This window comes from Triticum urartu, chromosome 4A, assembly GCF_056163025.1.
Source record: "Triticum urartu cultivar PI428250 chromosome 4A, HENAU_Tu73, whole genome shotgun sequence".
Taxonomy (NCBI): domain Eukaryota; kingdom Viridiplantae; phylum Streptophyta; class Magnoliopsida; order Poales; family Poaceae; genus Triticum; species Triticum urartu.
The window spans coordinates 462,675,970-462,691,232 of record NC_141876.1 but is presented as its reverse complement, the minus strand read 5'-3'; the positions used below and the strand labels follow the sequence as shown (position 1 = coordinate 462,691,232).

The 15,263-nt window shown below is 48.0% G+C and overlaps 1 protein-coding gene across 1 annotated transcript; it reads left to right on the top strand.

The window, feature by feature from the left end:
- Positions 1–8,224: 8,224 nt before the first annotated feature.
- LOC125528595 (ATP binding microtubule motor family protein) lies at positions 8,225–15,049 on the top strand. The gene is made up of 23 exons (XM_048693040.2): positions 8,225–8,646; positions 8,908–9,034; positions 9,514–9,669; positions 9,778–10,118; positions 10,201–10,339; positions 10,760–10,857; positions 10,955–11,111; positions 11,193–11,262; positions 11,333–11,409; positions 11,508–11,561; positions 11,658–11,738; positions 11,847–11,958; positions 12,041–12,127; positions 12,220–12,395; positions 12,489–12,650; positions 12,750–12,857; positions 12,951–13,109; positions 13,193–13,276; positions 13,357–13,562; positions 13,678–13,779; positions 13,874–13,983; positions 14,067–14,218; positions 14,583–15,049. Exons 1-23 carry the CDS (start codon positions 8,441–8,443, stop codon positions 14,793–14,795), a joined length of 3,177 nt encoding a protein of 1,058 aa, XP_048548997.1. The 5' UTR covers positions 8,225–8,440; the 3' UTR covers positions 14,796–15,049.
- Positions 15,050–15,263: the final 214 nt, after the last annotated feature.

Genomic DNA, 15,263 nt, shown 5'->3' with positions numbered 1-15,263 from the left:
CGCGGCCCACTCTTAGCCACAGACCACAGAGCGGCTGTCCGGCAAGTAAGAGCACACGCCAAAAAGCAGAGGGAACACGAAAAAGATTAAGGGGGCTCGGACGAAACCGAGTCGGCACCCTACGCATAAAACTTGCAATGCTAAAAGCAAACATTTGATATATCCGCATGGACTAACTTTGTCTTTTTTCATGATCATTTCCATGAACACTCGTCAAAAAACCTCCGCCCAACTTTGCCAAGTTGCCCGGAGGCTTGGGGGCTACTGTCGGAGTAATCGACTACGGGTACCCCGAGGACGGCAAGACGATATTTCAAGACATCGGGGCTAGCAAAGCCCCTCAGTCCGACTGCCTGGCCGCTCCTGCCGGCTCCCCGTCCGACTGCTCTGACCAGCCGGCTCCGACTGCGCCAACCAGCCAGCTGCCGACTGCACCAACCAGCCAGCTGCCGACTACGCCAAACAGCCGGCTGCCGACTGCAACCCGACCCGACACCGACAAGACCCCGACGTGGCGGCCATACCGCGGACGAGACGGCTGTACCTCATGTCATCATGTATAGTGTCACTTGTCCCTTGGCACTATTTATGAAGTGACCCAGGGGACAAGCATGACACCCCATCATGCCCCCTTGTTCCCATGCCACTACCTAGCTTACTTCCTAAGCTACCCACATAGCTTACATATCAAGCTAGCTCCACACTATATATATGGGCTCACATCCATCCATCCAGGGAGGATGAATTCCCTCACGCATGCATACATGCCACGCACGGTGGAGCACTCTCATGCCCACTTGCTAGCTAGCTCATACACCCATATAAGACATATGCAAAGCCAGATGCCTATGGCACTGACCTCACATACAGCTCCAGGAGCAACCCTGTACCAGATAGATATATCAGATATACTCAGACATGCAGGAGTAGGGGTGTTATCTCTCCGGAGAGCCCCGAACCTGGGTAACTAGCGCGTGCTACTCGCATACCCGCTCCCGGTCCTATCAGCAGCAGTCTTACCCTCACACTAAGCCCTTGTGGCATCTGTCGACTCGCAAGCCCCCCGTAAGAATACCACGACCGTTGGCGCCCACCGTGGGGCGGTACTATGCTACCGCGCTGCTGCTGGTTTTGCAGTTCGGGCGGGACCCTTTTTTCTTCATCGCCTCCGCTGCGGCGTCGCGCCGTCTCTCCGGTAGCGCTCGGGGGCTCGACATCGACCCGCCCCCGGAGCGGCCGCGAGGGGTGGCGCGTCCTCGCCGTCGGCCTCTTCGCCTTCACCACCGCGGCGTCGCGCCGTCTCTCCGATAGCGGTCTGGGGCATCGACACGCCCTCGAAATGGCCGCGAGGAGCGGCGCGTCCTCGCCGTCAGCCGCGCCTTCGTCATCACCACCGCAACGTCGGCCGTCAGTCCGCGCGCGAGCCGTACGCGGAGCCTCGTTTCGGTCGGCCGTGGCCATCCACGCGCTGCTCGCGTTTGCTTCCCTCCGCGTTGCGGCTTGCTCCGGCCAAAACACACGCTCACTCCTCCATATATCATCTATGCTTGCTAGCTAGACGGAAGTCAATGGTCAAACCATCCATACACTACGCAAGCAACGACATGACCTGTTGTTAGCACCTGCACTGCGTCTTGCCTCATGCATCTCCGGCCACACCAGTGCTGCTGCAGCTTGCTGCCTCCCAGTCAAGATCCTGCACGGCTGCGCTCGCGCCGCTGCGGATTGCTGCGTTCCCGTCCGGGCTCTTCCCCAGCGCCCCACACTCCGGCCGGCCCCTGCGCAACCGCATCGCGTTCACGCCGCCCTGTGCCGGCCTCCACGCGGCCTTCTCCGCCCGTGGCCGGGTGCCCGTCACGCCCGCTGCGCTCCTTGCTGCTTGTCGGCCTCCCGGCCGCCAGGTCCATCCCCGCATGTGGCCGACTGCTCTCGGCCTCCCGAGCGTATGCTCCGCCTCCGTGCCCGTCCGCCTACTTCGCTCGCCCGCCGGCTTGCGTTCGCGTCGTTGCTGCCATCTTCGCACCCGGCCGCTGCGCCCCTGCGCGCTCCTCTGCCCGCGCCAGCTGTGGCCTCGTCCCGGCCCGGCTCTCATAGCTCCGGCCGGCTCAGCGCGTTGCCAGGCCTGCCCTGCGGCCGACTCTGCCTACATCCCGCATCGGGCCGACTCCTCTCCTCCGCCTGGCCGAAGCGTCTCCACCTCGCCCCGCCCGGCGGCTCCCGCATCCGACTCGCCGCATCCGCATGCGCCCCGACTCGCCGCGAGCCTCCAGCGTCCGCGCCGACTCGGTCACCGGCTCCGCCCGCTTCGCCCACGCCTGACTGTCGGGTCACCATGCCCGTCCGGCCGGCTACGCCCGCGCCGGCTTCCTGCATCGTCCGCCGGGTTCGCCCCTACCAGGTCACCTCTGCCCTGACCGGGACGCGCCCATCCGTCCGGCTCCCGTCGCGCGCGCCACTAGCTGGCCCCGGCTCCATCCGCGTCCACGCGCCTCCCGGCCTCCTTCCGCCCCGACGGGCTCCTGCTCCGCCTGAGCCTCCGGCGCCCAGCGCCGGCTTCGCCCCGCCAGCCGGCCTCCGCGTGCGGCGTCGACTCCGCCTCGTCAACTCCCGCAGCACCCGGACGTCGGGTCGCCGGCGTCTGCCCATGCGTCGCTCCGGCTCTCGTGGCCCTTCCGCCCAGCCGCGCCCGGCTCCCGGGTCGCCGCGCGCCCGCTAGCCGGCTGCTCGGGCTCGCCTCGACCAGCGCCGCCTGCCTTGGTTCTCTGCTCGACCCCCCGGCCGGCTTCGCCGGCACCCGGCCGCCGGGTCGCCGACGCCTCGCCTCCGCCCCTCCGCGCCCCGGGACGCCCAAGTCCCACCACCCGGCTACCGACTCCCCGTCTGCGCCTGCGCGGCCGGCTCCCGCCACCCGGACGGCCGACTCCGCCCACCACCCGGCTTCACCGACCACCCGGCCGGCCTGGCCGACTGCCGGCTCCCTGCCCGCTCCTGCCGACTGTTGAGCCAATGTGAAGAAGATAAAAGAAAAGTCAAAGCCGCTAGCCGGCTGAAGAGAGAAAAGTCACGCCGGGTGCCTAGCCGGTGGACTGGAAAAAAAAGAGAGAGAAGAAGATAGAGAGGCATGCAGCCGGCTGCTCGTGCAGAAGAAGGGCCGACTGCCCAACCCATCGAGAGAAAAAGAAATGTGGCCGACTGCTCAAGTCGACTTAGGAAAAAAGTGTATCCGAAGGAAAAATGTTCGTCTATCCGCCCGCATGCTTCACCACTCGGACGGCTAGACGCGACCCGGCCTGCCTACCAGCTTCAACGTCTGGCCGGCAAGAGCGCCGGCTCGGCCGCGTCCCACTCGCCCCCTGCCGGTCAAGCCCGACCGGCCGGGACCTCCTCGAGCGCCCGAATCTCGGGCGATACATCCAGCGGGTGTGCTGACGCGCCCCCGCGAGGAAGAAGACAAAGCAGTCGTCGGGAGATCCGGCCCGACTGCTCAGCAGTCGGCCCGAATCTCGGGGGCTACACCCAGCGGGTGCGCTGACGCGCCCCCGTGAGAAGAAGACAAAGTAGTTGCCGGGAGATCCGGGCCGACTGCTCAGCAGTCGGCCCGAATCTCGGGGGCTACACCCAGCGGGTGCGCTGGCGCGCCCTCGCGAAGATTGCAGACAAGAGAAGAGTTCTGTCCGGCTCCCCAGCCGGCAGAAAAGAAGAAAAAGGATGTTGCAAGACGCCTCGCCGCCTGGCCGGTCGAGCCTGACCGGCCGGAACCCCCCTTCGAGCACCCAGGGGCTCGAAGGCTACACCCAGCGGGTGCGCCGACGCGCTCCGCGAGCGCCGAGTCGTGCCGGCTGTTTTCGACGACCGCGACTACACAAAAATCAATGTGAGCTCCTCGCTCGCATATTTTTGCATCACGCAAGCACGGATAACTCCGAGCGATGCTCGGGTGCTATCTCCGCATTTTTTTACAGTTGCATCACTGTTCACCCCGGCGCCAACCAGAGTTGGCCCGGGGGCTGGCCGCTTGGCTTGAGACGTTAGTTCCCGCAGACGGCTTAGTACTGTGCGCGGTACCAAAGGCTCACTCTTAGTCACAGACCGCAGAGCGGCTGTCCGGCTAGCAAGAGTGAACGCTGGAGGCCACCCATGCGAAAAACGTCCGGGAAGAAAAATGGTTCGGGCGACCCGGCCGTTTTCCTTTACAAGTATCTACTCGGTTGAATCTGCTCCTAGACTCTGAGTACTGTACACTCCATTTCGCGGCCCACTCTTAGCCACAGACCGCAGAGCGGCTGTCCGAAAAGCAAGAGCACAAGCCAAAAAGCGGAGGGAACACGAAAAAGATTAAGGGGGCTCGGAGGAAACCGAGTCGGCACCCTCCGCATAAAACTTGCAATGCTAAAAGCAAACATTTGATATATCCGCATGGACTAACTTTGTCTTTTTTCATGATCATTTCCATGAACACTCGCCAAAAAACCTCCGCCCAACTTTGCCAAGTTGCCCGGAGGCTTGGGGGCTACTGTCGGAGTAATCGACCACGGGTACCTCGAGGACGGCGAGACGATATTTCAAGACATCGGGGCTAGCAAAGCCCCTCAGTTCGACTGCCCGGCCGCTCCTGCCGGCTCCCCGTCCGACTGCTCTGACCAGCCGGCTACCGACTGCGCCAACCAGCCGGCTGCCGACTACACCAACCAGCCGGCTGCCGACTACGCCAAATAGCCGGCTACCGACTGCAACCCGACCCGACACCGACAAGACCCCAACGTGGCGGCCATACCGCGGACGAGACGGCTGTACCTCATGTCATCATGTATAGTGTCACTTGTCCCTTGGCACTATTTATGAAGTGACCCAGGGGACAAGCATGACACCCCATCATGCCCCCTTGTTCCCATGCCACTACCTAGCTTACTTCCTAAGCTACCCACATAGCTTACATATCAAGCTAGCTCCAAACTATATATATGGGCTCCCATCCATCCATCCAGGAAGGATGAATTCCCTCACGCATGCATACATGCCACACACGGTGGAGCACTGTCATGCCCACTTGCTAGCTAGCTCATACACCCATATAAGACATATGCAAAGCCAGATGCCTATGGCACTGAGCTCACATACAGCTCCAGAAGCAACTCTGTACCAGATAGATATACCAGATATACTCAGACATGCAGGAGTAGGGGTGTTATCTCTCCGGAGAGCCCCGAACCTGGGTAACTAGCGCGTGCTACTCGCATACCCGCTCCCGGTCCTATCAGCAGCAGTCTTACCCTCACACTAAGCCCTTGTGGCATCTGTCGACTCGCAAGCCCCCCGTGAGAATACCACGACAGCGACTCCACAACCACCACGTGATGGATTCTCTCGCTGCTGCAACCGGCTTTCCCGCCATGCTGGTAGGGCAAGGGGATGCTGACCACCGTAGTCGATCCATGTTGCGACCCACAAAGCCATTACCATCACCACAGCGGTTTGCACTGCTCCTAGGTTAAAAAAATAATATAGTTGCAATATGTAAATAAATATGTTCATATGCAGAGTTTCAAAAGCCATCTGACCTACAATTTATATTCAAATTAGAGGGCCAATCTAAAGGGATCGAAATCAGTTGGCAGAATATTCTTGCATTTTGACTTTTGAGTAACTTATTTTATGGTGCAGAATGAGTTGTACCTGTGCCTATTGATCTTCTAGAACATTAGGACCAAGCCTCACTGAAGTCAACTAATATAGATGTGTAAACAACTCATGCTTGCCAAATCAGCTATATTCCTTGATTATAGTATGGCCACTCTGCTCAGCTGACTTGGGTAGCTACCTGAAAATTACAGTATAATGCAAAACTAGCATCGCATCAACTCCAGAGTGTAGCTTTCATTCCATCATATAGATAACAACCTTATTCAGAACCAATCAATCGACCATCCGGTGTCTGTGCGAAGTCAACAGTATTTTTGAAACATACTCCAAAAAGTCAATAGATTGTTAACTTCAAACAGAAGCAGGACACAGTATATCTTAGAATTGGTTACCGTTGCTTTACTACGATGACTGTAGCAGTCAAAATGGTGCATGGATGCATGCTAACAACGACCACTCTATCGGACAGTAATGAGTCTAGTTGGAAATGCCTGATCTATCTCTCTAGAGAGGTACAATATGTTATTCAGTTTAATTTTGGATAAACATAGGATTGAAATGCCTCTTCTTTAATCGTTCGTGTGTGTGTGTGTGTGTGTGTGTGTGTGTGTGTGTGTGTATAACTTAAAATTCAGAAGAAAGAAGATGCATTTATGAAACATATTTTTTTCCCTCTCCATTCACAAATACAAGATGTTCTTATGTTTTTTGGTTAAATATATATAGACACATTTTGGTGTGTCTGTTCATCCATTTCAGTCGTACGCATTCCATATTGAAATATCCAAAATGTCATATATTTGTGACCTATAACCTAACTTCTTGTTGAGAATCATACATTTTTTTGCATGAATGTTGAGAATCATACATAAATGGGACGGAAGAAACTAATTCATATGGACTTAGTTTTGCAGGAATATATGAACTTTGGTAAGCATTATTTTCTTGTCAAGATTGAACTTTGGTATATCATTATTTCGACTCAAAAATATAATTCATACATAGAGATGTCTTTTTAAGATGTAATCTTACTAAACTGATGCGAAAATCTTCCGCAAGAGAGCAGAGAGGCTTTGATCTCTCTATCTCTCTATCTCCGCGGAGGGCAGCCTACAAGTGGCAGCGCCGGCCAACTCGCACATGGCAAGCGTTGCGAGCGACGGGATAAGCAACGGCCGAGACGAGAAGGAATGAGCGTCAAGGAGTCCTCCAGGTTTTTTACCTTTAATGTTTTTCTTTTATTTATTTATTTTTTTCTTGGATTTTTCGTGTTTCAATGTTTTTCCCTACAAAAAATTGTTTTTTTATTTCTCAATTTTTTTCTTTGTTTTTTGTGAGCGTGGAGCACATATGTGCTTCTGCGCGAAAAGCACAGTAGTGCTTCAATTCCTATGGCTTCACCGGGAGAGAACAATTGTGCTTTTATCGAAAAAGCACAAATTATTACTAGCTTTTCTTTGAGGCAAACAAATTATTACTAGCTGGAAGCAGATATTTTTTCTGAAAAAAGTTTGTCAATGGGATATAGTTTCGAAGATCTTGACGCGATTTGGATGCATAGTTCAAGAGATAAATCATTTTATGAAAAATAATCTAAGAAAAAAGGACAAAAAATCAACCTAAAATTCATTAAAACTCTCTAGTTACGACGAGTAATGTGCATGGGTCCGTCACTTGTCACCGTTAAAGAAGATAGGGCAACCTTTGCAAAATTGCAAGGAGTACGAGAACGGTGTTTTGGCTTCTAGGTGCATATGCACCCATTATCGAAATACATGTTTTGAAAAGTTGAAAAATTCGGAACAAAAATCCCGCGTGTATATCTGGACATTTTATGTGCGTGCACAAGGTTTTGGTGAAAAACGGCGTTTTTTATGGCTTGTGTAAAAAAGATAAAGAAATGTCTTGTGAATAGTTAGAATGAAGCATCAGAAATTGTCTTTTTTACACAAGCCACAAAAAATGACGTTTTTCACCGAAACCTTGTGCACGCACATAAAATGTCTGGATATACATGCGGGATTTTTGTTCCGAATTTTTTAACTTTTCAAAATATGTATCTCAACAATAAGTGCATATGCACCTAGGAGCCAAAGGCAATTACCGAAGGAGTACACCCTGATCAGTGATTTCGGCTTTCTTTGGGAGGCTTTGATTTTTTGTTTTTGAGGAAAAAGGAAGGCTTTTTTCGAAAGTACGTTAAAGATGTAGCATATTCTCATAGAAAACAAAAGACAATTATAAAAAACTACAACTTGTTGCGAACAACAATTATAGAACAGGCACCACACCGAGTTAATCTGAAGAAAAGTCTCCGCACACATTACATACACAACACAAAAAAGCCTGCCCTGAGCAGAGCATCAAAGGCGCGTCTTGACTAACGCCAATCACCTCAAAGAGCAACAACTTCGACCAAAAAAAGGGGAGCCTTTTTTTTTCGAGGGGTGGGAGGCTTTTGATTTTTTTTTTGAGACAAAGTGGGAGGCTTTTGATTGCAAGAAGAAAGCGACATCAGTCTCGCTCTGCGCAGTGGGCCGTTGCCCACGCGTTTAAGGCCCACCATCCCAATGCCTCCCCCATTCACACATCCACTCCCACAGCCCCCACTCCCACTCCCCGAGACCCCATCGCTGTGTTCATTCAAAATTTCAAAACACGCGAAAAAGGCGTCCTCACTCACTCTTCATCTCGCCCATCTCCCAAATCGCCGAGCCGAATCCCGCAGAAACCACGCGGATTTCGCCCCAATCCGCCCCCAGATCCAAGCTCCGGGGTCGCTTTAGGCGGCGTCGCCGGCATGGCGCATACCCCGAACCCCAGCCGGCGGTCGTGGGTGGGCCCGCCGACCCCCTTCCTCACGCCGCGGCCCGGGCGCCGGGAGCTGCGGTGGGCGGAAGCGGGCTCGCACAGCTCCGTGCGCCGCAGCGGCGTAGGCGCCTGCAGCATCGACGGCGGCAATGACAGAGACCGCGAGGCGAACGTGCAGGTCGTGCTCCGATGCAGGTGAGGTGCTCTCGCTTTGGCCCCACCGGGCAAAATCTTTGTAAGCCATGCTGTGATCCTCCAAGTAGCGCCTAGGACTAAGGCGAATCGTGGCGTAGTCAGTGGGAATGCTAGCTTTTATCTCTGACTGCCAACTGTGTAGTGACAACGGATTTTTTTAGCAAATTGCTCCTGTTGCTAGTTCATGTTGTTAAAGACTAGGAGTCAGATGCACATCTCCATGGTGTCTCTGATTCGTTTTTATCACTGGTGCATGGTTAGACCGCTAAGCGCGGAGGAGCAGAAAGCGAATGTCCAGAGTGCCGTCTCCTGCAACGACACCAAGAGGGAGGTCACAGTTCTGAACAGTCTATTCAAGCAAGCAGACAAAACATTCACCTTTGACAAGGTAAAGCCACTATTGATCCCTGTGCTTGCTGCTTATGGTCTATGGATTTTAAATAGTTGTCGTCATTGGGTTATGGCTTTTTTTTTTAAAAGGAGGATCACCCCCGGCCTCTGCATCAATCGATGCATGCAGCCAAATTATTAAATAAAAACATAACAAAGTCATGAGGTCCAAAGAAGCTCATAAAATGAGCAGAATTCGAAATAAAATCTGAAAAACGCCACAACCGGCGATAAAGAACTGAAAAATGTCGGTTATGGCTAATTTTAAACGATTAAATCTTGCGTGTCACAAATCTGCAACATGATACACGTACATGGTTATTCCATTGTTGCATCTTCTTTATTTAAATGATGGTTGTGTGCATGTGAGGATGCAGAGGCCTGGAGGTTTGACCTTCCTTTTCGAAAAACACCCCTACATGATTGACGTAGATTTACATGATTTTTCATTTATGTACGGTTGTTATTTTAAACCAGGTCTTTGGCCCAAAATCTCAGCAGAGGGCAATATATGATCATGCAGTTGCACCAATTGTCGATGATGTCCTTGAAGGCTACAATTGTACTGTCTTTGCCTTTGGACAAACTGGAACCGGGAAAACTTACACTATGGAGGGAGAGATGATGCAGCAGGTACTAAAAATTTGGACATCTGCTTAGAAGTTTTTTTTTTTTTGCGGGGAACATGGGCTTAGAAGTTAGATGCAGCAACTGAACAATTTGCCTCATCTGCCTTTTTAGGTAGGTGAACTTCCAGCTAGTGCTGGTGTCATGCCAAGAGCAGTGTGCCATATCTTCGACATTTTGGAAGCACAGAAGGCTGACTATAGCATGAAGGTAACCTTCTTGGAGCTCTATAACGAAGAAATAACAGATCTGTTGGCTTCAGAGGACCAAAGCAGATTCCCTGAAGATAGACAGAAAAGGCCTACTATATCTCTTATGGAAGATGGCAAAGGTGGGGCTGTCATAAGAGGCCTTGAAGAAATTGTTGTCTACAGTCCTGGTGAGATATATAGTCTGTTACAACATGGATCATCTAGGAGACGCACTGCCGACACTGCACTGAATATGCAAAGCAGGTCAATAACCATTTCACTTAGTTTTTTGGGTGCCAATAGGGGACGTGTTGAATACTGATCATTGTCTATCCTGTACTTGCAGCCGTTCACATTCTGTCTTTTCTATATATATCCATGTCAAAGCAACAACAACAGGGAATCAGGAACTCATGAAATGTGGGAGGTTGAACCTTGTAGACCTGGCAGGATCAGAGAGTATAGCTCGATCAGGTGCAAAAGAGGTACTTGGTTCTATTACCAACTAATAAGTGATTATATCAACTGTTTGTCATACCCCATCCTATTGGGGTGCATGGGTTAATCGTCCATATTTTCACTTGGTTGAACTGGTAAAGTACACACTGGAAGATGATAAACTGTATATCCTGCTGTCCCATTTCAATAGTTGTTTCGAAGAAGTCTTTTCAGTTTAGGTATGTCCTAGGCCTTATACATAACCATCTTGTCTCCAAAGCAATTTCTTCTCAGCGAAAAAAGCACTTGTCTTGGTAAAGTGACAACGAATGTTTTGATGTGTTTTGTGTTGTCATAACTGGATATTACTACACACATTTAAATCTTATTGTGATGCTAACTTAGGATGTTAATTCTTATTACATGTCAATCCATCTTGAAGTCATGATTTTGTGGCATGCTGGTAGGTTAGAGCAAGAGAAGCTGGAGAGCTGAATAAGAGCTTATTAACACTGGGTCGTGTCATCACTGCACTTGTTGAGCATTCATTTCATGTACCATACAGGTAGTACATGCCGTTTCTCATAATAAATCAGGAAGATTACGCATAATTTATTCATTATGCATAGCAGTAATACATATTCATTTTGATACTTTACCAGGGACAGTAAGCTCACCAGATTGCTTAGGGAATCCTTAGGTGGAAAAGCCAAAACTTGCATCATAGCAACAGTAACTCCATCTGTCCACTGCCTGGAAGAAACTCTAGTTACACTTGATTATGCTTATCGTGCTAAAAGCATAAGAAACAAACCAGAGGTGCTAGTTTCCTACTTCTATTCATTTTTGGTGCTCCGATTTAGTTGATATCCTTGTCACTAACTTCAACTGTTGCTGTAGGTAAACCAAAAAGTTTGCAAATCTGATATGCTTAAGGATCTCTATCAAGAAATGGAAAAAATGAAACAAGGTTTTCTTCAATCCTCTAGTTATTCCTATTCCTCGCATTATCATATAGGATCTCAAAAATATATTGTCAGATGTAAAAGCTGCAAGGGAAAAGAATGGAATTTATATCCCCCATGAAAGGTTTGTTCTTGAGGAGGCAGAGAAAAAGGTATAAATAAGACTTCAGATTGTTCTAAGTATGCATGTTACGGAACCTCTGTGCAAGATATTGAATGTTACCTTAGTCTTTTTTATTACATGTTGCAGATAATGAGGGAAAAGGTGGAACATATGGAGCTTAGCATGGAGAAGCAGAGCAAAGTATAGTTTTTATCTAATTAAAGTTTTGGTATATTAATATATTAATCAGTATATAGTTCAGGGTTGAATTTACTTGTACCTTTTGAGGTCTGGCAGGAGCTCGAAAAGTACAGAAGTTTGTACCTAGAAGAGCAGGAGCACAGGTTGAATTTGGAAGGTCAGAATAAAGAGTTAAAGGTACTGCAATCTGGATAACATTTTTTAGTACGCAAAACCTTCTGGTTCTTAGGCTTTTATATCTACTTAGAACGCAAAAGCTTGACATCTAAGTATCTTCATATTTAGATGAGGATTGAAACTTGCAAGAGGGAATTTCTGGATCTTCAGGAAGCTCATTCTAGAGCTAACATGTCTCTGAAGGAAAAGGACTTCATAATCTCAAATTTACTCCATGACGGTAAATATTTCTTGATCTTAAGTTAATATGTTAGTTGGATCAAGTGTTCTTATGTTTGGAACTAATTCATCACAATGTATAGAGAATATAATTCTTGAACGTGCAAAGGTTCTGTGTGGCACCATCGAGACTGCATCTGGAGATATTGCTGATCTTCAGAATAAACTAGGTAAACAGCTAGAACCCCCCTCCCCCCTCCCTCTACAAGTTGCTGCTTTCTTGCACTGATGGTCGTTGGTATTTTTTGGCAAATATAAATAGGAAGGCAATCGAAAACTGAAGTTGAAAATAAAGGATTGCTATTCAATTTTCGGTCTCAATTGGATCAGAGTCTTGGACTTCTTCATAACACAGTTGTTGAGTCGATTTGTGAACAGCACCAATTTTTGGAGTCCATGACTGGACAAATGAATTCATATTTTTCAGCTAAATCTGAGGTACTACTACTAAAATACTTACTTTGTTAACTGTTCAAGATTACCATGATTATCACAATGTACTAATTATCTGCATCACGCAACTGCGTCCAGTCAGCTAATCATTTGAAGAGAAGAATAGCAAAGGCCAAAGATATGTATACCTCTGGTGTGCAATGCATGAACGAGCTTGTCAACACTCTGCGCCAGCAGTCCATCACAGACTCTGAGCAGATGAAACTGAATATATCTTCACAAGCAATAGCTGTTGACAATGTATGCAATAATAGAACTTCCATTTTTGGAGCAGTTGCTATCTGATTCAAAGTAGTGAGCCACTTTACAAAATCTAATCATGGCCTATCTTATTAACAGTTTCTAGGAGTGATGGTTTCAGAGGCTGAACAAGTATTAACTGAGGTTTTGAGATCTACTTCTGAACTCAAGGAGCTATTAGCATTTTCTGCTGAACAGCAAGAATTAGTATGTCTCCTCGACCCTTGCTTTTGCTAACATCTACCAATATTTCACACATTATGCCAGATTCTGCAACTCATTCTGAAACTTGTCTGGTAGGGATTGCAAAAGAGTCTTACCTCAGCACAAGCCATGTCGAAGACGTCAATAGATTTCTTTAATGATATTAGTACACATGCGTCTAGGCTCATGAAACTTATGGAGCAAAGTCAAAGAGGATGCACCTCTCATCTTGCTGAATTTGAGAAGGGTTTTGAGGTTGGTTGGTTTTGAACTACGGTGCTACATATACACAGTTCATTTATAGACAAACTCGCTGATCACATCCTTCCATTCAATAGGAACTTGCAATTAGAGAAGAGCAAGCTGCTCTTGACAAGATTGCTGGAATTTTAGCTGGCTTGACTGCCAGGAAAACGACAATGGTCAGCTTATCTATTGTTTAATTGCACAATAACAAGCCTCCTTTTATGACTTAGGCAATAACTGTTCTCCCTTTTAGCAGGTTTCAGAATATGTTGGACAACTCAATGAGAAGTATAGTGAGGAGCAGGAACACCTGGCATTGGAAATGTCCAGCCTACAACAAGTTTCAGATAATGGCAAAAAAGAGGCTGCATCCTGTGCTGAAAAGCTAGAGAACCAATTCCTGGAGGATATGTCATCGCATGTTAGTATCAGAGATAAAATGGGAGACGTCTTGCAGCAGTGGTACCAATCTTTCTTGCCTAGCTAAAATTATGTGCAATTTAAATTACTCATTCACCCTTGAAGCCCTTCTGGTTCCAAGATTTATTTATGCTGAAGAAGCGTTGTTTCATTGCAGCTTGAAGGGAAGCCACCATTCTGTTTCTTACTGGTCACATACGCAGTCATGTTTAGAACATCTAAATAAGAGCTCAGTTCTGGAAGCTAATGATTTTATACAGTAAGTTGTAGTCATTTTCGCAAACTCGACCTACCGTGACGAACCTTGTAATGCAGGTCCTTCCCAGTTTTTCTAATGAATTTCTTGCATGCAGAGAGAGAAGAAATGAAAATGAAAGTATTATCCAGGAGATTCAACTTTGTTCTTCACACAATGATGCAGGGTTCCATGCCATTACATCTGATATTTTGACTACTTCAGAGAGTAACATATCTACTTGGACTATAATATATTTTTCCCTCGAAAGATCTTCTTTTCCTTATGTTATCCAGTTTCTTTTTTTCCAGATTCTCACTTAGTGGGTCATGAAACCAGAGAGAGAATGGAAACTCTATCCACCTCCTTCTTAAATCATTTGGGATTGCTGACTGAAAAACACAATCAGGGCACAGAATCTATAAGAACCTTTGCAAGTAACTGTATTGAAAAGGATTACTCGGTAAGCTATATGCATTCACATTTGCACCGTATTTAAAGAACTAAGAAACAAGTTGTGCGGATGAATTAAACTCAGAATGACATTTTTAATGTTTGAAAACACAAAATGGATATTTATTGGTCAAGTTCAGCTAAACAGATGGACTTTTTTTAGTTTATTGCAGTAAATTGTTGAAAGAACTATATTCTTGACACAACTAGCAACTGAACAATACGAACGTATGCACCTTATGGACATGTTAACACTTCCGACAGAAGTTTGGGAACAAATTATATTTTAGACATGAAATGCGATTATTCAATGCAAACCACCTTTCTATCATTCCTAAATCAGGTGATTATTTCGTTACATTTTCTCTCAACAGGTTAACAGTCCAGTTCGTCATCGCCCACGGGAGCTACTGGCCGGCGCATATAGCTTCAAATCAATTGAGGAACTGAAAGCCTCGATGCCAGATCTTGTGGCGAAATTCAAATCAAAGAACAAGCTAGATGAAGTGGACAAAGGAAAAAGCTCCTCGGACCGAACGGCACGTGCTCCTAGAAGTCCTCTCACGCCAGTCAATCACTACGATTAGCGGAAGGTAGTAGCAAAAACTGTGAGATTCTCTGCTGTAAAGATGGCAAGATCCCTTGCCCGTTTATCACCATGTTGATTTAGCGTTTATCCGGAGTGAAATGTTGCACTTCCGTGCAGCGTACGTACCTGATCGTAGGGTAGTGAAGACCAGGATTGTAGAGAACAAGCGTTTCGTAATATCTAGAGGCCCGACCATCGATCTTGTTGCTGTGCATGCTTTCTGATCAGTCAAGTGGTCGAATGTGCAATGTAGATTGCGTTTCTCGATCTGAAATTATACGTTAGCTCCAATAGCATGTTGGGTTTGCAACTTGATGCAAATTAAGTTGAGTTTACTACCTAGTCCTCTTAAAATGGGAGAATTTCGAAAAAAATAACCATTTCAAAAAAATTAGTTGAGTTTGCTCGAACATGATCTTCGGCATGAAAACCCACAATCTGACCTTCGATAGTTGGATCTGGTGAC